Genomic DNA, 25,395 nt, shown 5'->3' on the forward strand with positions numbered 1-25,395 from the left:
GCCACAGTCCCGTGTGTGGGACCCACGAGGCTTCCCAAACACGGGTCCCTCACCGCGCCCGCCGGACGTGCTTTCCGCCCTCCGTCTGGCAGGCAGCAGGGGGCCGTGGCTCCTCCCCAAGGGACACGAGGGAAGTCCCCCTAATCTCCCAAAGGGGACCAGCACATGGAATCACCCCCTGGCTAGGATCGAGCCTGGGCCCCTCCTAGGAGGCAACCCCGGTCCTCTGACATGCAAGCACAGGGGCGAACGTTAGGGCCCCGAGAGCACGTGTCGGCACTAGCGTCCCCGCTCGGCCCCCAGTGTAGCCCACAAGCCAGGCCTGGCTCTGAGGCGCTCCCACAAGGCCTGTAAGAGGAAAGAACTTTGAAACATTTAGGACGGAACCGAACTCACAGGGGAGAGCCGCTCCCCACCTGCCCAGTGCGCTTCAGGACGCTCTCGGCGACCCGGACGAGGTGCTGCGGCAAGGACACGGACGACACCGGCTCTTGCTTGGGCCGCTGCCGCCAGGCCCGGGAGCACGGCAGCCACGGGAAGAGCCATGTCGGGGAGGCCCCGGAGCCCGCCCGGCGTCCCCCCCACCCCCCTCCGCACACTCACTCTCTTTGCCTTTCTCCTTGTTCTTGAGCTGCTGCAGCTTCTGCTCCCGGTGCTGCTTCTCCAGCTCCTGCTCCTGGCGGTGCCTCTCCAGCTTCCGCTGGTGCTCCAGAAGCTCCTGCTGGTGCTTCATGGCCAGCAGCTCCTGCTGTTGCTGCGAGCAGGGAAGGAGGAGACAAAGACGGTCAGAGCCTCGCTCCCAGACGGGACAAGACACACACACACACACACCCGAAGACCGGCCAAGGGCCACAGGTCTCCGCACCGTGTCTCCCAGAGCCAGGCTGTCCTCTGCACGGCCAGCACCCCTAACCGGGGGGGAATTGGCTCGGCCCGGTCCACACAGCAAGCGTGGCTGCTGGAAGCCCCGGATGCCGGCTGACTTTCTACGTGTTAGAAATTATGAAAATAAACGCCCCAGAGCTGCTGGGAAGAAAGAGGAGGCTTGGGTGATGTCGCAAGCCGGGAACGGTGCTTTGAGAATGGCACAGCAGAGGGCGACGCGGAACGGCCCCCCTGGCAGACCACTGGCACCTCCTCGAGTCAGGTGCGCGTCCGCCCAGACCCCGGCCAGCAGGTCCCGGGCTAGCCCGAGCCCCAGAGACACGTCCGTGCCAGGCCTGTGTGACTAGCGCTCGGCGGCCTGCTCCCAACACCCGGGCTGGACACGCTCCGACGGCCCTCAGAGCCCAACACGCGGGCCAACTGTGCGCACCCGTCGCTGGAGATCCACCCGGCGAGGAGGCAGAATGAGGCAGCGATCCATGAGAAACACAGATGGGCCGGAACAAGCCTCACGAGTGTGCAGGTGCCGACGGGCTCGTGGGGAAAGGGTCGGCCCTCAGATTCCACGGATGTGAGGTGGTGGCGGGGGACGCCCCGGGACACGGCGGCAAAGCCCAGGGTTGCGTCCGCGCTAGGCCTGAATCGCTTCGAGTACGCGCCCTCTTTTCTTGTCATCGTCCGTCCTGTTTCTGTGGCCCCTCCTGGGCGGGTGGCCATCCTGCTCTGGTGTGGGACAGGGGTGGGGGCAGCCCCGGAACTTTCTAGCAAGGAAATCTGGCACAAGTGTCCACATCTGAGCCATCAAATGTCTTTCCCACAGAGGCCGCAGGGAATGGGGAGCAGTGCCACCACTAGGACCCTCGACTGGCTTCCCGGGCCCCGTTCCCACCATGCTGTCGCCAGAGTAGGGAAATCACCCGGTTTCTGTCACCAACTAGAGCACATAAATTAAGAAATTAAGAAAACGGGATTTCAGGTTGCTTAGAGCCCTTCTCTATAAAGACGCGAGATGTCACCCGTCACGTCTGTGACTCTTCCGAGGTGCAAATCACGTTATAGCAAAAATGTTAAAGAAAAAGAACAGCAGTTACAGACATTTGTAAAATGGAAGTCCACACTCCCTCTCTGAGTAAAGCCTGCAGCCCAGGAGGGGGAGTGCCGTGCCGGCCAATGACGAGGACGTTCCGCAGAGCTTCGGAAGCAGCTGGCAACAGTGCACGAGGACAGGAACCAACCACCGGCGGGTATGTGGGGAACGTGCGTGCAGAAGGAGGTGCAGGATGCCAGGCCCATGTGCGCGGCCCAAGGGGCAAGGTGCCGGGCCACACCTTCCCACACGGCTGGCCCCGTGCCAGCCTCCATGAGACACACCCCACGGCGGCCCTGCCCGGGGAGGCGGCCTGATGGCAGAGCCCCACGGGACTGAGCCAGGGCGCGGCTCGCCAGAGGGTCACACACACACACACACAGCCTCCAGCGATCAGGTGGCATTTCTCACTGCAGGGGACCCACAGCCCTGGTCCACAGTGGCCAGCTCCTACCTTCCACAGTGGGGAAGGGGACCCTTTTGCAGCCAGGGGCACCGGGGTGGACCAGCAGAGGGAGGTGTGAGGTGTGGCTAGGCCTGGAACCAGGAGGGCGGAGGAGGGGCGGGGCGTCCAGACCCCACAGGGCGCACACCTCCCTGCTGCTCCTGGGACTCACGCAGGCCCGGTGTGAGGCGGAAGGGAACTGACGCGGCAGCTGTGAGGGGCGGGCCACGCGGAAGGGGCCCCGCTCGGTGCCCACCGGTGGGGCCCACGGACACTGACGGGCACTTTGCAGAGCCTCCCTGTGGAAAAAGTTACATTCCAACCATCTTCCGTGGAGACAGCGAAACTATCAGAAATAAGCACCTTCCCAGCCCTTGCTGCCAGGGGACTTCTGGGGGGGGGGGGGGGAGGGCACCAGCTGGGCAGTCAGGGGACAGTGCGGAGCACAGACGCCCGGCCTCGGACCCGATCCCCCGCCCCCCTCCACGCTCCTCCACACGCCCCAGGAAGGTCTTTCCGCTGGTGTAGCGCCTGCTGACCCATTTGGATTCGTATGCGGATTCGAGAACCTGCGCGAGGGCCGCACAGCTGCGGGCACAGGTGAATACCCTCCCCGGGCTGCAGCCGTGCGCCTCCCGTGTGTCCGCAAGTAAGCAGCCCGCAGCCCGGGGGGCGTCCTGGTGCCGCTCAGGCCGGGAAACCAGCACGGTGGTCTGGTGAACGACAGATCTTAGAATCTAGGGGGCCCCCTCTCCGGGTATCACCCCCGCCCTCAAGCTGCCCTCGTACAGCCCTGGGTTCCCTTTCAACTGCTCCGTGTTCATTTGATGCGTAAATGAGGAAGGGGCAGAAAGTCACTTAATATAGTCTCAAAATGTTTACTTTGCAGCCAGAACCCAGAAGGAGAGCGAGATCTTTCAACTGTTGTTACAAAAAGAAGGAAACAGCCGCACACAGTGGTGATTAAAATTCACAGGGAGACCAAACTCCCAGGAAGCAACACTGCCCTGGGGTTTTCAGGAGGAGCCATTAACAGACACGCGCTGGGTTCCCTACGAATGCCCCCCCCCCCCCCCCCGCAACACTGCAGGGTCTCAGTCCCACTTGCGTCCCGTCTACAGGTGTCCATTCTGTGTCCCGGGTCAGGCGGAAGGCAGTGACCCGTGTGCCAAGGCCCCTCCAAAAAAGGCGCCGAGAACGAACCAGGCTGGGACACTCCCCACCCACCCCCCAGTGTCACCACACAGTTCAGGCTTGCCTCCGGAGTTTTGGACGGAGTGACCCTCTGTGCTCTCAGCTTCTGGAAAATGAGGACGGTGGACAAGGTGCAGAACACCTGCTTCACTTTCCTGAGCTGGCTCGCAGCTCTGCGCAGACGGGGCTGCCCGTGCCGTGCGGCCACTCTGTGCCTGCCCGCGGTCAGGCCCTGACGGGAGGCTGCGAGCCGTCCCTCCCTGGGGAAGAACAACGGTGCAGGAGGAAGGCAGCTTATGGCTATGAAAAATAGGACTTGGAAAAATGCCGAGTTTTATGTCACGTAAAATCCACACACGTATTTGCCACTGGTACCTCACCAACATACGTTAAGGTCAGACTATGGGCGGAGGAGAAGTGTGGAGAAGGTGGGGGCTTTTTTTGTTTTTTGCTTTTTTTGTAGATTGAAACTCTTCTGAGCAATTTAAAGATATCTACTACCTAATTTTTCTAAGGGAAAAACCCCGATAATAACAGATACCATTACTCCGACCAGAGTTTAACACCGAATTTACGCGTGAGCCAACACCGAGTGCGGGGTAAGATACTGGATCTCTAGGGTTCAGTTTTCTTCGACTCTGATTTTGGAGTTTAATTACCAACGTTGAAGTGGAAACCCAGGCGCCAGGCTGAAGGACAGAAGTGGGCCAGGCACTCAAGCACCATCCCTGCCGAGGGGCCAGCACTCCCCGGGCCCCAACGAGAGAGCTCCCGACACGCTCAGAGCGCCTATCTCCAGGCCAGGTCACACGCTGCAGCAGCCAGGCTCGATGGAACCACATCATACCCCCTCTTGTCATTAACATGGGGACTGCTCACAGTGCAGGTCAAACCCCAATCTCTCGGGCCCCGGGTTCTGCAAAATACTTAATGCCGAGGCCGCGCCGTCTAAGCAGCCAAGTTCCCTGGGGCCTGAAGTGCCCTGTGCCACAGGTGCTTCCCAGAGAAGGTGGGGCAGGTCCGGGCTTTCCACACATAAGCGAGACCCAAGGGCCACTCGTGCACCAGCGTGGGCCACAGTCTCCAGGACCACAGCTTACCCAGGACCCCCCCACACACCAGGACCCCCAGAGGGGCTGGGGGCCCCAAGAACGAACAGTGGGCTTCTTTTTGAGGTCAAGGATAGCCTCCTGATTAAAAAAATTTTTTTAATGTTTATTTATTTTTGAGAGAGACAGAGACAGAATGCGAGTGGGTTAGGGGCAGAGAGAGAGGGACACACAGAAGCAGAAGCAGGCTCCAGGCTCTGAGCTGTCAGCACAGAGCCCGGCGCGGGGCTCGAACTCTCAAGCTGTGAGATCAGGACCTGAGCTGAAGTCGGATGCTCAACCGACTGAGCCCCCCAGGCGCCCCTAGCCTCCTGATTTTAAACGTACTGTAGACTCAGGCAGCAAATGTGAAAATTAAGACAGTAAGGAAACTGCTCCAACCCTCCCTCTCAGAAGACACGGACTGGATGTCCCGGGAGTCCTTCAGGCCAATCACACGGCGAAATCCTGGCTTCAAACAAAAACCAACCAACCAGCCAACCAACCAGGAGCATCCTCCCATCTCCCTGAGGCTAACTGGCCTCAACAGAAATATTCTTAAGTTGGACTTTTATTAGCCACTAAGGGTCCAACGTGCTTTGTGCAAGGTGGCCCCCATCAGTATGCCAGGCCCACGGCGAAGGGTGGGGGGGGACATGCAGGGACCCGCCAGCCAGCCTCAGCCCCGTGTCTGCTCCCGGGGCTCTTTTCACGGCGCTCAGCACGACCCCGAGCACAGGTGACAGTTGCCTCCCCTTCTGTTTCTCTTCCTCCTGTGCCGGTGGCCCAGGCTGGTGATGTGCCCCAAACACAGGACAACCAGGCCAGCAGGAGAGGAAGGAAGAGGGACCAGGTTCCACGCATGGACGGCTGGTGCCCGGGGCCGGGACTCAGGTGGGCACGTCCACACCGAGCACACGAGGCTGGCCTGGGCCTGCTCTTCGCCCTGAGCGAGTCCCTTGGAACTTCCTCAGGGACAGATACTTTCAAAAGGAAGGGGACAGGGAGGGTGCAGGCCCGCGGGCGCCTCTCCCCAGTGCCCCCCGCAGGAAGCCTGCCTGTCCCCACGGCCTGGTACCTGCCAGCACTTAACAGGAGGACAGACAGACGGACACGAGTAACTGCCTTTGCCACCTACTTCCCAGTATAACTTAGAACAGGCTAAACTGAAAATAAAACACAGACCTTAAATGCTTCTTCAACACTGTAAAAGCCTGGTGTGCTCAGTGCCACAGAAGGGCCCAGTATGAAAAGCCAGGCTGCAAGGCCCAGGCCCATTTCCATCTAGAACCAGAACTGGGCCCGGTATGAAATGCCAGACCGCAAGGCCGTTTCCATGTGGAAGCAGGGCCGGGCCTGGGGCATGTTGTGTCGACTCTTCGAGATGCTCCGGGGCCTTCTCAGTCATCATCCCGCGCATCTCCTGGGGTGAGCACAGGGCAGGCCCCGTGACCCTCACCCGCAGAACGCAACGTGTGACCGAGAGCAAGAGAAAGAGTGTGTCCCCTCCCACCTCGGGGTCTGGGGGCTGACCTCCAGGAACACATCCTGTTCGGCTGTGGGTCTGAGTGAGCATCTGGGGCCAAAGTGTCGTTCCCCACGGCGTCCTCACAAAATGGGGCCATTTCCAGCTTTAGCTCACTGGGTTTCCCGGTTCCAATCAAAAGGGCGTGTTCCGTAAGTTCAAAACCATTCTTCCCTCTTCCCTCGTGGCACAACCAGCAGTGGTCAAAAGCACCCACAAGGGTACCACCGCCCTCCAGTACCACGAGGAGGGTCTGCCTCAGACACCCGGCGCTGGGGCACAGCAGGCCCCCCAGAGGCTGCGCACCCAGGCCGAGGGGAGCAGGGGGCGGTGAGGGCAGGGCCAGTCGAGCCCGGCGGCCCGCACCCCTTCTGCCCTCGCCCATCACGTCTCTGTTGCTGGAACTCTGGGCTCTTCGTCAAGGCTTGACCTCAGAAGCTGCCTCACGGTGAGGCCTACGTCTTACCCCACCGGAGGCGACCCTGGCTCCTTCCTGTCCAGGGCTTCTGCCCGAGACACTTCCCGTGAGGGCTCTGGGCTGTGTAGAGGTCAGACCGTGTCTGCCCCCCGGCCCCTTGGCTGCTGCAGGCCCACCATCCTGGGCAGGAGAGCGAGCCTAGGGGAGTCGCGGACCAGATCACGTTGAGGAGCGAGAGCCCGGACAGGGGAGGGGGGAGGGTGCACACAAGCCTCTTGTGCACAGTGAGGGAGCCTCTTTTCTCTGTAGGACAGAAACTCCTACAGCTGCCTCTGGGAGTGCACAGCAGGTTCCGCCCCTCTACAAACCCAGGTAGCTACACTCTAGAAGGCACGACCACAGGGGCTGCTGTGTAAAGCACGATGGTCTCATGTGCCACAAACGCCCGGCAGCAAAGGAAAAGCAGGGGCGTCGCCAGGAGCCCTCGGAGCAGCAGGTCAGGCAAGGCCGTCCGTTTGCCCGTAATGACCGCCTAGAAGCCAGAGCGGCCGCCTCACAAGCGGTTCCTTCCGTAAACACGCTACCCAGGTGCAGACAGGTGCGGGGATGACGCAGGACTTTGGCCAGCAGGCAGGGTGAGCTTTCCTAGGAACCGGCCTACAACAACCCGGAGTGTCCTACTGGCTCATTAGCGGCTGCCTCAGGTGACCTGGAAGCCCGGCCTGGGGCAGCCACCGGGACAGGTAATAATGAGAGTAAACATCAGGGCTGGGCTGCGAGGGCCATAAAGCCAGGCTTCCTTTCCACCTTATCCCTCTGCCTGCAAGGCGAGGACTCACATTGTCAGCTGAATGGCTCTAGAACTCTCTCCTACCCGTGCAAACAGCACAGATCACACCGACAGATTTTACATCTCCACGCGTGCACGCGCGCGCGCACACACACGCACACACACACAGAGTTCAGCCTTGCTAGGAAAAAAGCACATGCGTGGGGATAATTTTTATTTTTCACCTGCTAGACTTTTTTTCCTGGCCTTTGAGGCCAGGAAGCGAGAGGCCTCTGCACCTTTGCAGGGAGCACAGGTATCCCCTCCTTCTGAAAAGTTTGCATTATGTCACTCGGCTTTTGCGAAAGACCTCCGTTAGGGCCCGTTTTCAAAGAAACGTGAAGAAGATTTTCACTTTCTTGAAACAAGGAGAAGGGAGCAGATACGTGAAAAGCATTGGTTCTTTTGCAAGCCGGTCCAGGGGCAGCACACACACCCGGGGCGGCAGGAGGGGCTCCACCGAGCCCTGCCCGGGAACCGCCCTCTGTCTCCCCGCCCCACCGCCAGAGCTCTGAACCGTGTCTGCGAGCATCTGGGCTTGATCTCGATTGGTTTTGTGCATCCGCTAGCAACACGTGTCCTAAGTATCAGAAAAGCCTAAGAGGCGATTTTCTCGATGTGGACGCACTCAAAAAGGTTTTCATATAAATTAGTGGTGATTCTTCTTTGTGTTATGCCACTTTGGCTCACGAAAGTCTTCATAATATAGGTATGTACTGGGGACCAGCGTACTCCAGGTATGTGCTGGGGGGGGGGCAATCCTACACTGGGGGCCTCCCCACACCTGCCCCTGCTGATACTCACTAGACCCTCTAAACACACAGGTTTATATGCTCCCTCTTCATACCCTTCCCAGAGGCATTAGGGCCAAAATGCAAGAGGGAAGCTTCCAGAAGCATGGAGTGCCACTAGCAGCTGCCACAAGCTGGCCCTGGGTTCCCTTGAACTGACATCACTTGGAAAGGAGAAAAACGACCCCAGCCTGGATAGAGGGGTCCCCAGCCAAAACCTCCTTCAGTCCGTTAACCAGGCACTCCTCGGGGATGTGGGGATCCCCCGCAGTGGCAGTCTGTTAGGGGTCTGGTCCAGTTTGCTGCCCCAGTTCGGTCTGTCTTTCTTATCGGAAACACAACAGAATGACCGGTGGTTAAATGGGAAGTCAGCAACTTCTGGGTTCATATTTAACTCTCGGTTTACCTACCAAGATCAGTCCCCAAAGGTGTGTACTCTTAGAAAAGCCCAAGGACGGACCGTGGCTCAGTCTCCGGAACGCTTGCAACCGTTAGCAAACCGAACAGAGTTCATCTTATTTTCCCACCCTAACAGTATTATCTGGCATGCGGTACAGAACATTCTTGCAAGTACACGGCAGGCTTGACTTTTATCCGCTCGAGTCCTTATGTACACGCGTGTTAAGTCAGCAACGTGACGACGACACCGCGGTCTGAGTTTGGGGGACCCCCAGTGCCAGTGTGGGGCTGGCCACGGGAAGAGACAGTGGCAGTGGTGGTCTGCACTTGTGCCCAGGTGTGAGCACATCAGGGATGCAGGTGCAGGGGTCTGGACACAGCCACGTGGCAGCGACCTCGCCTGCCGGACCGCTCTGCCTATTTTAGCTACTTTGCTAGCAACACACGACTCTGAGCACCCGGGCCCTTGACCTCTACCGTTAAGGCCACGCAGAGAATAGCTGCTCCGGACAAACACCGCATGACATCATCACAGGAGGTACCAGGAGAGTCCGGTTCACGGGGCAGAAGGGTGGCCCCCGGGCTAGGGGAGGGCACGGGCAGTCGGTGTTTCGTGGGGACAGCGTTTCTGTGTGGGGAGATGAGAACGTCCTGGGAATGGGTGGCGCTCACGGTCGCACGACCACGTGATTGTGCTTAAGGCCGCTGAGTGGAAGAACAAACACAGATAGAACTGTAAACTTTGCTCTTGTGTATCTTCCCGAAATACGAAATACAAAAGTGAGTCGGGTTTAGTGGTCCCTCTAAGAGTTCAACGGAGGGCTACACGTGACTCGGCAAGCCCGACCCCAGGTACCCACCCCAGAGAGGTGAGCGCAGATGCTCAAACAGCTACGCCATGCACGGCCACCGAAGAGGCGGAAACGGCCCAAGCGTAGATCAGCTGATGAACAGACAAAACACAAGGGAATATCGCGGAGCCTGAAAAAGGAAGGAAGCTCTAACACAGCTGCACCGTGGATGAGACCTGAGAGTCTTACGCTGAGCGAAGGGGCCACGTAGCGCGTGACGACCCGTACGCGGCATATCCCGAGCGGGCGAACTCTGAAGGACAGAAAGCAGATCGGTCTGCCGGGGCTGTGGCCAGGGGAGACGGGGAGTGCCTGCTTCAGGGCTTCTTTTCGGGGTGACAAAAATATTTTGGAACTAGATCATGGCCAAGGTTGTACGGTATTGTAAATGTATAAATTATACACTTTAAAATGGCCAATGATAACCTAGGATATGTGAATTTTACCACCATGAAAAAATGAATGAGGAAGAAACTAAGTATTTTCTATTAAAGCAAAGGAAAATAGCGGGACGCCTCAGTGGCTCAGTCGGTTAAGTGCCCGACTTCGGCTCAGGTCGTGATCTCACGGCTCGGGAGTTCGAGCCCCAAGTTGGGCTCTGTGCCGCCAGCTCGGAGCCTGGAGCCTGCTTCCAATTCTGTGTCTCCCTCTCTCAGCCCCTCCCCTGCTCATGCTTTGTCTCTCTCTGTCTCTCAAAATTAATAAATATTAAAAAAGTTAAAAAAAAAATAAAGACAAGGAAAAACGCGAACAGACACTCGCCACGGGGAAGTGTCCCTCTCCCCGCTGGCTCTGCCAGGTGAGCACGTGGCCGCTGCCTGCCCCGCCCTCAGACGTGCTCGCGGCCGCTCAGCAGCAGCGGGGCGGTTACCGCAGACGCAGCACAGGAAGGCTGGGTGACCCAGGCGGAGCCTCGGTTCTGGATCGCGCGCTCCATCCTGTCTGACGCCCTGAACTGGCAGAGGCGGTGGAAAAGCCCCTCTGTAATGGAGATGACCAAGATCCTCATTAGGAAACTATAAAATAGCTCAAAAGACGATTTAATCCAACAACAGAAAAAGGCCAGGGTCTCTCCACACAGGATGCAGGGAAGACCTCTGCCCTTAGAGCGCCCGCCACCTGCTCACGGAGCCAGCCAGTGGGGGTGCCTGACTCAACAGCACAGGGCAAGTGGTGACATGGCCCAGAGACGGAGCCCCAGAGCAATCCTGAAGGAGACCGTGGCATGGAGGAGGAGGGTCCCGCCTTCCCTGCTGCTCCCGCAAGCCACGAGCCCAGGACCCCCATCGTGTGCTGCCATGGAGTGGGTCAGGTCACTACGTGATCACGGAAGTTTTAGTCAACACAGCTCAAGAAAAAAAGGAAAAGACAAGTATTATTTGTGGACGACGTTATCGTCTACCGGGAGCACATGAAATAACCCATTACACATTTACTAGGACTAACGAGAAAATTGAACGCACTTCGGGAAATCCAGAGCTTTTCTACGCACTGACGGTAAGTAGCCAGGCAGTAAATAAAGGGAAGCAACACACTCTGTTCTGATAACACAATCTATAAAATACCCCCAATAAATACAGAACCTGTAAGCCTTGCGTGAGAAAAACAAAACAAGGCTTTCCGCCAGGACAGAAGAAGCCTCACATCATCAGAGGGTGACGTGCGTGCACTCCTGGGTTAGGAATTCAATGCTGGGGACTTACTACAAGACGTCCTGCTAATTTACTGGCCCGCTGCACCTTCAAAGCAGGTGTCCAGGGGAGACCCCGTGAGAAAAGGCGCTGAATCCACGTGCAGAACAAACGTGTGGACCAGGAGGGTGGCGGATGGCGCCACGCAAGGCTCCCGGTGAGAGCTGTGTCGGGTCGGCACGGGGCGGGGGGGAGGCTGGAGGCGGTCTACCAAACAAACACGTGCTTGTCATAGGGGAGAGGCGCCAGTTCAATGGTTCAGAGAAACACCTGGTTCACGAAGAAGGACAGCCAAATGACAACAGATGAGGGACACTGAAACAACACCCTTAATTTACGAAGGGTACCATACACCAAAAAGAAAGCACGGCAATACGAAAACAGCAAAGGACAATTAGTACGGAACAACGAAACGAGTTAATAAACATATAGCAATACGGTTACCCCCCATCGAGGAAGCAGACAGGATGTGAGACAGAATGGAAACGTACCGTGAACAAGTACAGCCCAGTGCATCACGCTGCCGGGGGTCCATCGTGCCCGCCCCCCCGCCGGGAGGCAGAGTCACCGCGTGGCCCGGCCTCCCCGTGGGTGGGAGAGAGGCTGGGCAGGAGTGAGGGTGCCAGCAAGCACCCAGCACGGGCACCACCCTCCAGGACGGGCCAGTAAATGCTCCCTGTCCTGGTTCACGCTGCTTTAATATTTTGCCGATCGAAAAATCGTGTGGGTGTGGGTGCGAAAGACCCAGACAGACAGACGGACCCACATTCACTCAGGACTGGAACAGGTTTGGGAGGAAGAACTCGGCAATAGGTAACGAGAAGTAGAGACAGGTACTTACCTTGGGTCGGCAATAGCATTTCTGTTCTGTCTAGACGGAGGCATGAGGCATGCACAAGGATGCGAAAACAGGAGAAGCTGGACATGACCTCCGCGTCCAAGTCTTCAACTGTTTTGGGGTATTTAAATTCATTATGGCTCATTGTAATACCACAATAAACCATTACCATCATGTTTCTCAGGTAGGTGCCACGATAAAGAGAATGGTGACAGCACAGTAAATGGAAAACGCGTGCCAGAGCGTGATCCCACTCCCGTGAAACTACAGACACGCACACAACTTACAGAAGATGACAGGGACACGCTTCAGATGGGACAGCTTTCCCAGCTCGCAGCACTGGAGTAACATTTTCCTCTTTGTAATCTCCAGTTAATCGATAATTAACATCTGCGACTTACAAATTCAGAGAGACTTTTTACGTGGAAACATTCCCTGTGAAAACGGCGGCGTCCGCACGCGAACACAGGCCCCCGCTTCTCTCCCACACACGGGCACAGGGGCCCCGGGGCGCAGGCCTTCCTCTCCTCCCAGGGACGCTTGGGCCCCGGGGCCAGTCGGTGGCTGCTCCTGGGGCACAGAGGGTTGTCCGCTCGGTGGGCCACACAGGAGGGTCTACGGGGACGTGTCCCCAACACAGCAGACGGTGACCGCCACTGGGGAACCGAGACGGTGGCCCCCGGTACCAGTGTCAACCCTGCCCCATTCGTGCTCACAGCATTTCCATCAGTGAGGCTGAAGGCCAGGCTCCCGATACAAAAAAGCGTCTGTGCAAAACATGGGGAAAAAATACGTTTATAAAAATACCACTGCCCATGGATGGCAGTGAAGGGACCCACGCCGAATATGGAACCACGGCCAACACAGGGAGGCCCACAGCCCTGTCCTCTTCTCCTCTTCTCGGTGCTCCTGACTCAGGGAGCTCGGCGCCCTCTGAACGGGGCAGGGTCTCCTGGAGAAGATCATGGCACTTCTGGCCCCTATTCGTTGCATGCCCCCAACATCCATTCCCTGGGGTAGATTTCCAGGTGAATCCTCACTTTGGCCTCAAGACTTGCCCTGGCCAGCAGGCAACGGCATCTTGGACTCCGGCAGAGGCTTAAAACACGCCGTCTTCTTGTGAGCTCGGAACGCTGAGACCAGCAAATGATCCGCTAACGTCCTGCCAACCGCCAGGCCACAGAGTGAGGCCATTCCAGGTCAGCCGGCCACCAGCCGGCCAGAGCCGGTCACAGAAGCATGAGAGCAAGCCCACACCTGCAGCACCCCCCCAACGCCACTCTGCAAACCGGACAGAGGCTGTGCCAAACGCTGGACTTGGGTGGTTTGCTACGGAGCGAAAGCAAAGACACCCCACGACACGGTCTTTGCAGCCTCTCTGAAATGGCGGCCGTCGCCCCTCGAGCACGAAGGGCCTTGCGCCGGCTTAGACGATGCAACCGTTTTCCTTTCTGCATAAAATGAGTATTTCCATCGTCGGTCCTGAGCTAAAGATGTGCCCAATTCAGACCGCAGACACCTTCAGACGTGGAAATCGTGTGCCCGCTTTGTTAACACTTAAAACCAGGGTCGGGCTCCGTGAGTGTGATCACCAGCGGTCGCCCACAGTGAGAACTCACACGCGTCCACGCTGCAGGACGGGATCTGAGTCGGGGTCACAGAAACGAGGCCAACAACGGGAAGGGCGGAAGAGCCAGGAGCTGAGCCCAAGGGCACGTGGTCACTGTGTGGTGTGTATGCAGCCACAGACACAAGAACGGAGACCCGGGATAGTTCTCGAATCAGAGCGTGGCCTGAGTGCTTGGAGGCGCCCGCGGTGGCAGCGTCTGCACGTGCTGAGGGACGGAGGGCAAGAGAGCCACGTCATTTCCGCAAGGGGGACCTCACCACGTGCGATCTTCAATGGAAGGACAGAGCTGGCCGGGGAGAGATGGGGAGCACACCTGACCAAAACCAACCTGAGGCCTGGGAATCCCAGCGGCAGGCGGGGCCGGCCAGCTCTACTGGTTAGCACGATGCTACTTTTCAACTTGAGGCATCGGAAACGTGTGTTTCTCGGACAAAATTTTTACAAATTAAAGTAACGCAACTAACTCCCAAAGTGGCATATCTAGACAATGGTCTTTTCATCACATATGCGACCCCGGCTGACGAAATGGTTAAGAATCTTCCAACGGGGCGCCTGGGGGGCTCAGTCGGTTGACCGTCTGACTTCCGCTCAGGTCATGATCTCACAATCCGTGAGTTCGAGCCCCTTGTTGGGCTCTGTGCCGACAGCTCGGAGCCTGGAGCCTGCTTCGGATTCCGTCTCGCTCTCTCTCTGCCCCTCCCCTGCTCGTGCTCTGTCTCTCTCCCTCTCAAAAATAAATAAGAATGTTAAAAAAAAAAAAAAAGAATCTTCCGGGCGTAAACACTGGCCCCACGGAAGCTCGCTCTCTCCTCTGCCTCGGTTATGCCGCTCACCTGGGACCCTCTTCCGGAGAGAACTCACTGTTCAGGACAGAAGGAGGGGACACGGGACACGGTACCTGAATCAGCCACAACCGGCAAGAAACCGCATCAAGTACAAAGTGCTACGCTGGCGGCCGAAATCTCATGAAAGACCTCATTTACCCAAAGTTAGCAATTTAAGTTACATTTTAAACATTATTCCCTTTTTAATTATAAAATCCTATTCAAATGCACTGATGATTTAATGACACTAATTAGATTGTGTGTTGAAGAAATCTGTCTGACAAACTTCACTGCTGAATGTCACCAACAATATGAAGGCTCATGAAGAGAGTTTAAATCATCCAAATAAAAGCCAACTGATGTAATGATTCAATTACAGAGGTTAAACAGCTTTTATGATCTCTAAAAAAATAAAACACATGATTAAAATGCAGAGAACATATAAACTTGAGATTCTCCCTGTGCTTTTGAGAACCGGGCCCAGAGCCACATTTGTGAGAGCCACGTTCGTGGGGGGGGGGGGGGGGGGAGCAGGTCTGTGAAAGCCACATCTGTGGGGGGCCACATCTATGGGGGGGCGACATCTGTGAGAGCCAAGTCTGTGGCGGTCACATATATGGGGGGGCTCACATTTGTGAAAGCCCCGTCTGTGAGGGGGGCACATTTATGAGAGCCACATGTATGAAGGCCACATCTATGAGGGGACCACATTTGAACTGCCATGTCTGCGGAGGCCATGTCTGTGAGAGCCACATTTGTGGGGTGGCACATTAGTGAGAACCACATCTGTGGGGGCCACATCTATGGAGGGGGCCCACATTTGTGACAGCCACGTCCATGGGGGCCATGTCTGTGAGAGCCACAGGGAGGCCCACATCTGTGAGAGCCACATCTGTGGGGGGCCACATCTATGGGGAGGCACATGTGTGACAGCCACACCTGACATTTGTGGGGGCCACATCTGTGGGGGGGTCCCACATCTATGAGAGCCACGTCTATGAGGGGTCGTGTCTGTGAGAGCCATGTCTGTGGGGCTCCTGGCACCTCTTAGAGCATCTGGCCCTGTGTGTGAGGGGAGTTCTCAGGGGCACACCTGGCATGTGGAGCAGCCTGATGGCCAGGGGTCCCCGCACAGACTATGTGGCACCGGGGGGGGGGGGGTGGTCAGCACAGATTATGTGGCACTGGGGGGGAGAGGTCCCCGCACAGACTCTGTGGAACCAGGGGGCGTGTCAATGCATAGGTTATGTGGCACGAGGGGGTCCCGGCACAGGCTCTCTGACACCAGGACGGGTGGGGGGGTTCCCCGCACAGGCTCTGCGACACCGGGTGGGGGGGGGGGGTCCTGCGCAGGCTCTGTGGTAGCTGCTCTGGAGCTCGCGGGCGCCGATGTGAGGACTCAGGAGGGAGACCCCTTCACCTCCAAAGTAGTGACACAAAGCCCTAGAGCCCCAGGTGGGGACAGGGGGTCAGGGAGGGGAAGCCAGACCGCCCCCTCCCCGAGGCGGAGGCCCCAGGCAGGCGGGCAGCCCAGTCCCGCCCCAAGGTGACAGCACCGACGGGTCCTGGAGTTCCCATCTCTTGCTTCCTCCTGCTTCCCGACGACCCCTCTCCCGCATGGGCCTCGTTTCTTCTCAGCCGCTTGTTATTCTCGGTTTCTCATCTTCCGGCCACAGCTACAAATTCAGCTGACACGTGGTCTTCCTCGGCGTCGCGGGCACAGAAGGCCACCCACGCGGGTCCGCGGGCAGCGCAGGCCCCCGTCACATGCACGCAGGGCCCCGGGGGGACAGGGTGGACGCGGCTCCCGAGCTCCTTCCCCAGCCAGGCGCCGGGCGCGGCCTGCAGGGCAGCAGAGGCGGGGCCGCAAACCGCGTCACCGGGGGACAGAGGACCTCCCGGGGCACACGGCGCTCTGGCCTCGAAAGGCGAGGGGCAGCGACGGGGCCCGCCGGCCTCTGGGTACGAGGGAGCCCGCCTGGAAGGACGGGGGAAGGCAGACTAGTGACCCGCCAGATGCCAAGACGGGGTGACAACGCAGGTGGCCGAGCCCAGGCCGCCACAGAGCGGGGGGGACCCGGGCTTGGCAGGGCTGGAGGCGCGTGCCGGACGCAGGACAGCCAAGATTCTGCCTCTGGGACTCCCAGAAAGGGGAGGCTCTAGCCTCACGGACAAGACAAACGGCCCGCTGAGGGGCTCTTCTCATTTCCCGCCACGCCGCGGAAGACCACCCTACGGGCCGCAGGCGGTCACCGGGAAGAGCGGCAACTCGTGACTTCCCGCTGGCAAGCGACCGCTTCCCGAGGCCGCCCTCACAAACCTGGACCCCACGGGCACGTCGCCGCACCCAGACCCCGCCGCTCGCCCACCCACCGTGGGCCCCCGAACCGCACACCCGAGGACACCTGTCAGAAGCGGCCGTCACGACGGCTGCGGGTGGCCGAGGCAGCCGCAGGCCACCTAGAATGCTACAGTCCAGACGACGGGGCCGGGACTCCTACAGCTCAGGGAACCGTCTGGCCTTGGCTGATCCGGTGTTGACCCCGGGGGGCCGGCCGCCTCAGGGCGAGAGCGGCAGGCGCAGCGACAGCAAACCCAAACTCCCAGAAGCGAAGCCGCGTCACAGCTCCCAAGACCCAGGGCCTGCCACGCAGCTCCGCGGCCCGGCCCGGCCTGGCCCCACGAGGCCCGAGGACACAGCCTTCGAGACGCACCTCCGGCGGTGCTCACGCATCTGTGATGCGGCCCACCAAGTCACGTGACATCACTGCGCGGCCTCGCCCCGCGGTCCCGCCGGCATGGGTACACAGAGAGTGAGGCCACGGGCCCCGGCACAGTCACGTCTCCCCCACCCCGTCGACAGCGGCCATTCAATGGATACTTCGAACGGTATTCTACGGGTACGGGAGGGGTGGCTGAGACCCTGCGACGGAAGAAACTACCGGCCGGAAGCAGGAGGAGACAGACCCGCCAACGATTCCGCGTGGCCCCCGTGGCACACACCACCCAGGGGCCGGCTGGCACCTGACAAAGCCAAGCCTGGGGCTGAGCGCTGTCGCCCACGGGCCGTGCGCGTCTGCATGGAAAGGGTGTCTCGGGGGCATCCGGTAGCACAGGGTGAGGGCTCTCAGTTCCCCACAGCTGTGCTGTCCCGCATAGTAGCCACGGACCACGCGTGGCCCCGGAGCGCTGGAAATGCAGCCGGTCCACACGGAGACGCGCTCCGTGCGTAGCGTCCACGATGCTGTCCCGAGATGCGTATAAACAAAACCTTTAACGCATCAGACGTTGAAAGAACAGTTTGGAAACGGGAGGTTACTTAAGACACACTCACATTCCCCTTCCGGTAGCCAGGCTCCCAACGGTACTCCTGGATCCCTGCCTCCTGCTACTCACCCCTTGTCTGGGCCCCTCCCAGGATGCACCAGGGCTGCACGCGACCAGTGGAATAAGGCAGGACAGGGGCTGCGTCACTTCCCAGACGGCCGCAGGAGGCACTGGGGCTTGCACCTCGGACCTGGCGTTCTGGTCTCTCGGGGTGCTCACTGTGGGAGGCTCTGCTGGTGACGAGGCCTGAACCTCCCGTCCACACCCACATGAGTGAGCCCGGAAGAGGGTCTCACGGCCCTGGCCTTATGAGGGGCCGCAAGTCACAACCCCCAGCTGGGCTGCCCCTCATTCCTGACCAGGGAAACCATGAACTAAGGCACATTTGTTGCTTTAAATCGCCGAGGTTAGGGTGTTTTGTCACACAGAACAGATGAATTATACAACCTGGGGGTTTCTGTTTCGTTTCAGGCTGGCTACTGGGAAAGGTAAGATTCTCTCTCGCTTTTAATCTGCCCTGTTTGTATCTCCCGGACGGTGCTTCTCTCCGTGGTGCTAAATACAGTGGAGCCTATTATGGTCACAGCTGTCACAAGTGATCTGTCCACGATGCAGCACAGCTTTGCTACTGGTTACTAACACGTGGTTCTTTCCAATGTATTTAATTTTAACCCTGGGCTCAGGACGAATATTTACAGAGACTAACTACAGTAAATAAGGAAATAAACCTGTTAGTTTTTTCTTATTAAATTCAAATGAAAAGAAACTAGTGCCATATTTTTCCAATTCTAAAGGATCAATGGGGACAACTGAGAAAAGACCAGTCCCAAGAAGGAAACGCAAAGGATTTATAAACGCACCACCCAGAGGTGGTCACTCGTCCGTCAAGATTCTGGCGTTTCTTCTCGCTGGTAATTTTTCTACTTGGGGACGTGTTATCTTTTGGGATGAAATGAAACGTCAAGCGCGTCCCTTAAGCCCGCTCCTGCCCTGCGCCTCGGTGACTTTCCCACAACGCGCTGCACGCACCACAATCGGCCCGACCGGCGGGCCTCCGGCAGTGGGGGTCAGCGCCGGAAGGCGCGTCCTGTGCGTCATCGCGGCGTCCGGCTGGTGCGCAGGGGCCCCGCCGCCCCCCTCCCGAGGAACCCGGCGCGGGGAGGCCCCCGCAGGTGCGCACGCGCCCCGCCGCCCCACTTACTTTGATGTGCTCGTGCAGCTGGGCCTCGTGCTGCCGGGAGAGCTGCTCGTGCTGCCTCTGGAACTCGGCAATGAGGATCTGCCTCTGGAGCTGCTGCTTCTGCTTGAGGGCCAGCAGTTCCTGCTGCAGCTGCTGCTCCCGGAGGGCGGGCTCCGCCACGGGCAGCGCGAACTGGTGGTCCAGGCGGAGGTCCATGGGCACCGCCGGGGGCGCGACCTGCAAAGGCAGCGCGGAGGCCACATCCACTGCGGGAGAGAGCACAGCACAGAGGCGCCGGTCACTGCCGCGGCACGGCGTCCCCGGGCCCCTCCCCGCCCCCTGCCCGATGCCCAGGGGCGCCCCTGGGCTAAAGCACGCTGCCCCGCCCCCCCCCCCCCCCCCTTGCCAGACCGGCTCAAAATGCGGGGCTCGGGAGGCCTTTGGGGCGTTCCGGTGGTCAAGGGCAGAGACGGCGAGAGCGAGTGGGAGAGGTCAGGCCGCGACAGGCGCCCGCCAGACGCACGCCCCGCCCCGCGCCCCGCAAGGAGAGGCCCCCGGGGCGACCCAGCGGCCGCCCTGACGTCGTCCCCGAAAGTCCCCCGAGAAAGAGAAAGAAGCTGGCTGTAAAGAGAGCTAAACGCGAGTGCGCGGAGAGGCCAGCCGGCCTGCGCTTTTCTCCTTCCTCCTCGCGGAGCCACTGAGGGCCTGTGTGCGCGAAGCGCAGAAGAGCGTGCGCCGCTGACGGGGTCCCGACGGCCGCGACAGCCCCGCGTTTCCGTGGAGAGGCGCGCGCCCTCCCCGGAAAACGTGTTTCCCGACCGCGGCCAGCGAGTGAGCGCCCGCCCGGCACGTGCATCAGGGTCCTGTGCCGCTGCGCTCCACCAAGGAGTGGGTTTTCTTCCTCCTACTAATGTACTGCCGAAAACGAGCTCAAGTGATTCCGATTAGAAACAGAAGCGAAATCAGTCTTGATGCTTACAGATCAATATCAAACTGCAGACAGGAGAAGCGTGCACAAAGTTTTAAATTCTGGCCATCACCCCATAACCACGGGGGGACTCCTCCTACGGCAGGTTCGAGGCTGAAAAGCACAGGCCGTGAGTGCTGCTTCTCTGGCCAGGCGGGGGGAACAGTCCCCTGCAGGGGCAGCTGCCCCCCCCACCCCCGTGCTCCTGCAGCTCACAGTCCCAGGAGCTCCCCATCCCTTCCAGAGAGCTCCCCTCAACCCGCTCTTGGCCCCTTTCTTCAAGTGACACACCAGACCCAGGGCCCCGGGGCAGGAGACTGGGGCCTCCCGCTCCAGGGAGCTCAGTACTCAGGTGGGAATTCAAATTCAACGGAGGCAGGCCACCCCAGTTCCTTACCATCAGGGCCACCTCTGGCCGGATCCTCTGCCGGTGGGGCCACGTTATGCACCTGACCATGTTCCAGGGTCTCCTGACTGGCCCGCCCACGTGCCCTGGGACCTGATGCCCAGACCACAGGGCCCTCCGACTCCAGCCATCATCTGGTTCCTTGGGGAGTCGGTACCCCGCAACCACACAAGCCCAGAGCTCCCGGTAAACTGGTGCTTTCGTGGAACCGCCCCTCAGGACGGAGCATTTCTGTGGTCACTGCGCGGGCACAGCCCTGCCGTTCTGATGAGGCAAGGCTAGGAAACACTGCTGAGGGAGAGGCCCAGCTCTGGCAGAAGCCCTCGTTGTAGTCACCTGGCCTGAGCCCCAGTGTCCTGGACAAACACGTGGCCGTGTAGCCTGCAGGGCGCGGCTCACATAGGCGGAGTCCTGGATGCTGCCCAGGACGGGGCATCCGGCTCCTCCACAAAATCTCGGTCTCCTCCACCCCCAGGACCCGGAGCCATTCAGGCTCCAGGGCCTGGAGCTCTCCGAGGCCCATGGGGCAGGGCTGACAGGGGCCCCAGGGCCTGGACCAGCTTTACCTTGAGGAGTGCCTCACCCTGGACCCCCAGGGAACAGAGGGAAGAGACAGAGCCGCCCAGAGGGTGGTGGGAAAATACTCCGTATTCGACCCTCTTAGAAAGTATTCCATTGTCCTATCCTTTGGGCCCCGACAAGGCCAGGATAAAATGCCAGTGGACTGTTTATCTTCCATTTCCCCCAATCAGTGAGATGCACCCTCCAGCTGTGAAAATGTATGCAACCAATTATTTCTAATGGCGTATCAAGCTTTGATATATTAAGAGGGTTTTATTTGCTGTTTACATGAGCAAAATCTACACAAATAAATTGTTTTTCATGAACAGGAAGGACCAGGGAGCAGCGTTATCCTACCCATTTCTACCGCGCGGAGCTGGGAAAGGCTGGATTTTATCAGTTGCCTTTCTTGATCATTTTTATTATGAAATATAGAAAAATGGGAAAATCATATAAATAGCAGTTGTAGAAAAACCTCAATATCTTCCTCCATTTGCTTCAGACTCTCTTTTAAGGAACACAGACGAGGGCAGGGAGGACAGCTCCGTGAGCAAACGTGGAGGAAAGAGGGCGTCACTGGGCTCCTTACAGGACTCGACGCCCACTCTTCTCTCTCAAGGGAGTATGTGATCCCTCGCTCCCGAGGGTGACCGTGCGGGACGCCTCCCGGAAGCACCGTTACTGCGGATGGCTACCCGGTTTCACCCTTGTGTGGCCACGGGTGCAGCGAGAAGGCTGTTGTCCGCGGACCCGCTAACGTGCCTCTTACGCTGCAGACACAGGTGAGCACGGGGCAGGCCTCCCCGGGTTAGTCAGCCTTTGCTCTGTAAGGATAAACCTGACTGTGTCTTGGAGGGTCACACACGCCCACGCAGGCACCGACGCACTGAGCCCGTAAGCCTCGCGGCGAGAAGGTTCGACTCCCTTTGCAGGTGAGAGCAGCCCCGGGTTGCCTGGCAAAGCGACAGTGTTTTGGCTTAAGTAAACAGCCACAGAGAGCGTGTGACATCAGCACGCTGCCCTGCGCGGTGTCAGCTGCCCCACTTCGTGCGCCCCCTGCTAGAAGATGTGCGAGGGGTCCCATCTTGCCTGGGGACCCGAGATCTTCCGTGGCACCGAGCCCGGCCCTGAGCCGCCGGGCAGAAGACCCGGCTGCTGTTCATTTAGCAGATCCCTTCCTTACTCCAATTTTTCACGTAGGGGCTCAGGGGACCATCAGAAATGTCTAGCGGTCAATCCCTTTAGGTGCTGACCACAGAGCAGCTTTTTAGTAACTTCAAAAACACGGCGGGCTGAACTTTTCTACGAACACGTTCGTTTCCTGGGGAGCTGTGTGGGGCCCTGTTGCTCTGTGCTGGGTGCGAGGACACCCCCAGGCCAGCCTGTAACAGGGCTGGGGGGGGGTTCATCCACACGGGGGCACAGCGTGAACAAGGGCCGGAGGTCAGGGTGTACGTGGAGGGGCGTGGGGACGCAGGTTGACGGAAAACTCAACCTCCACTCAGAGGGCAGGGTCTTCACGCGCAAATCCTGGAGCGTCCGTGCGGGTCCAGAGCGGGTGACAGTGGGGGGGAGGCCGGGCCTCAGACGCAGAAGGGCGGGCAGTGGGGTGCCTGCCACGGGGAAGCACGGGGTGGGGGGCACTGCAGGGGAAGCAGCGCTCAGGTGGGGGCGCGGGGCAGGACCAGGCTGTTTGGACGGTTCCTTCTCAGCAGCAGGCCGAGGCGGGCTGTGCACATCTGCCACATGCAAGCTGGAGCTCATTTCGTTTCCTCCAACCTTTTCCAGATCCTTCCGAGGCTGGAAGCATAGGGAATCTTCCAAGGGAGCACTGCCCGGCAGCCCCCGCTAGTCCTTCCCCAGACACGAAAGGCCGAGGTCAGAGGATGCTCAGGGGCGAGGGGCCCGCACACGACGGAGGGGGCCCGTGAGTGGGGCGCGGAGGGAGGGTGAGAGCCGGGACACGTGCGGGTGTCCGCGGGAAGGCGTGCTGTTCTCACTGCACCGTTCCTTTTGCGTTGACCGCTTCTTAGCCAGGGAGGGCCTACTGCTCGCTTTACCACACAAAACTCACGCAAAACTCCATTCTTCTGCTAAAGAAGGCTAAGAGCACGGCACACAGAAGGAAGAGCTACCCCATTACCTATGTCAGCGGCGCCGTAAGCGGCTTCCGCCGGTGGAAACAACACCGCGTCTGCAGGTAGACACGAGAGGCGGTGTGGGAACGGACGCGGGACAAGGAGACCGTGGCGAGGCCTGCAGAGAAATGCCACCTCCTTATCCCTCCTGCGCGGCCAGTCAGGCGGCCCGGCGGGTGGGCGACGTGGCCGGAGCCCCGCTGTCCCAGGCCTGGTGCAGCCGGGGTGCGGGGGGGGGATCACGGCCACTGTCCCCCTTCTTTCCAGCTGCTGGCGGGTGTATCATATGCGACTCGCACTATTTCTGTATCAAAAACCATTTGACAGGCCAGGCATTCTCCACAGAAGCTGCCAGAGCTTTTGACCCAAAGCTCCCCGAAGAAAACAATACAACCTTCTCTACTTAAAGAATGCAGCATCCAAACAAAAAAGCCTGTATTCTCATGAATATTTTATGTGGAGTAGAAAATTGCTTTTATAGGTTGTGCCTTGAGAAACACAGCAATACAGTCGGACTCATGACGTTAGTAGAAGCACAAAGACCATATTCAGCGTTTCGATAAGAAACGGCACGGCTGTGCTGTCTGAATTACAAGTTCGCCATCGGAAAGCAAAAAAAAATCTGCCAGTCTCTATGTTTTAAAATAAATGATCGTCAAAAAGGACACTGTAGTTTTCCATTACGTGGGTTAGATCCTCTCCGCTAAACGCTGTCATACAGATGCGAAATAAAGACGAGCACTATTCTCTAGAAAACATGGCCAAAGTTTAGGATCTGTTCAAGTAAAGAATGACTCATTCAGACTCAGGGAAAAATAATAGATATTTCAAGCATGTAACTATGATTTCCTCTTACTCTGACATTTTGTCTGTGTGTGACGGGGGGAGGGAGGAGGAGGGTGGGGGACTATTGGAAATGTGTAACTTATGTAGAGTGAAACACCTCGCGCATGCTGAAGGACGCGTAGTCAGGGCAGAGCAAGAGTGAACGAAGAATCAGAGAATCGCCCCAAATCGTGTGCCCGCCCCCCCACCCCCCACAACATTCTGGCTTGGTCACGCATCCCCTGCTTTTCTTTATGGTGATGCCATCCACGCGCGTGTCCCCAAACACCCATTCTTTGGCTGACAGCAGTGAGCACAAGAGGGTGACGGAGACTCCCAGGAAGAGGGAAGAGGCTGGAGTCCCGTCTGCCTTCGGCTTCCGGGACAGCTGGCAGAAAGAGGTCTGTCTGGGACGAGGTCACGAGTGACCCCCAGGAAGCCAGAGGCCACCCCACTGCGGCATCTGGTGGGGCGGATGCAGAGTCCCTGCTCCTGCGCCCTCGGTGGCCAGCCTCCACCCTCGGCCACGAGCCACCACGAAGGCCCCGAGCAGAGGAGCAAGGGGGCGGGGCAGGGAAGGGAGCAGGAGGGCCTGACCCAGACAGGTCAGCGACAGAGAAGGGTCTGGGGCAGGCTCCCGGGCTCAGGTCCCCCAGGCACAGGCACCTGCCCAGAAGCCGGAGAGTTCCCGCCCGGCCAGGTGGGCCAGGCTCCCCTGAGCAGCTGCCATCAGGGGGCCGGCCTCCTCCTCCTCCAGGGGACGCCCTCCTCCGTCTCTGTCCCCTCCTCTCATCCTGCAGGATCTCAGGCTCCCAGGGTGCCTTCGAGAGAAGGCCTGGGGAGGGAGTAGTCATCTCCCTCGTAGTTCTGCTCGTAGTCATCTCCCCTCCATGCACTGCTACCTCCAGAACTCCAGCCGGAAATTCACTTCCTTCAGGATCCTAGAAGCACCACTGTCTGGCCCTCCTGTTCCCAACATGGTTACTGAAAACTGAAGCCATCCGGATTCCAGATCCTCTGACAGGACGAGATTTTTCTCCCTGGAAGTTTGTCAGGTCTTGTCCTGGTCCCCAGGGTTCTGCAAGTTCACGGTGACAGGGCTTGGCTCTCCTCCGGCCAGGGCGGGGCACTCAGCTGGCCCGGTCAGCGAGGCAGCCTCTGTCCTCCCCCGGGGACAGCCTTGAGTTATCTTCTTGGGGCTTTCCTTTTTGCACTCTCTGCTTCTGAAACTTCTTATGTTCGGTAGATCTCGAAGGATCCTCTGCTTTTCTCTCTTTCTTGCTTGTGCTCAATTTTATGAGGCTTCCTTACACATGTATTCTCACCTCTTCATCGGGTTTCGCACCATTTCAGCTATGACGTTTTTAACTGACGACTCACCGGCCACGTTCAGAGAACGACGGCCCCTTAAGAGCATCGTGCTCTCACGTGGTGGACGAGGTACCTGCTCTGGTCTGGGAGGACGGCACTGATAACCCTGCACAGTCTCGGTCCTC

The 25,395-nt window shown here is 58.8% G+C and overlaps 1 protein-coding gene across 8 annotated transcripts in view; it reads right to left on the reverse strand.

Annotated features, from left to right (window-relative positions):
- The window catches only part of HDAC4 (histone deacetylase 4), a 289,488-nt gene that overhangs the window by 95,112 nt on the left and 168,981 nt on the right, over positions 1–25,395 (reverse strand). For 7 of the 8 annotated variants that reach the window (XM_053216030.1, XM_053216029.1, XM_053216027.1 and 4 more), the window contains 2 exons: positions 19,024–19,268; positions 604–754 (listed from right to left, as the gene is read on the reverse strand). In XM_053216030.1, the coding sequence (XP_053072005.1) occupies positions 604–754; positions 19,024–19,268 (396 nt within the window). The remainder of the gene's footprint in view (positions 1–603; positions 755–19,023; positions 19,269–25,395) is intronic. The other variant, XM_053216034.1, reaches the window with a different exon arrangement.

The sequence above is a fragment of the Acinonyx jubatus genome, chromosome C1 (genome assembly GCF_027475565.1).
Source record: "Acinonyx jubatus isolate Ajub_Pintada_27869175 chromosome C1, VMU_Ajub_asm_v1.0, whole genome shotgun sequence".
Lineage (NCBI taxonomy): Eukaryota > Metazoa > Chordata > Mammalia > Carnivora > Felidae > Acinonyx > Acinonyx jubatus.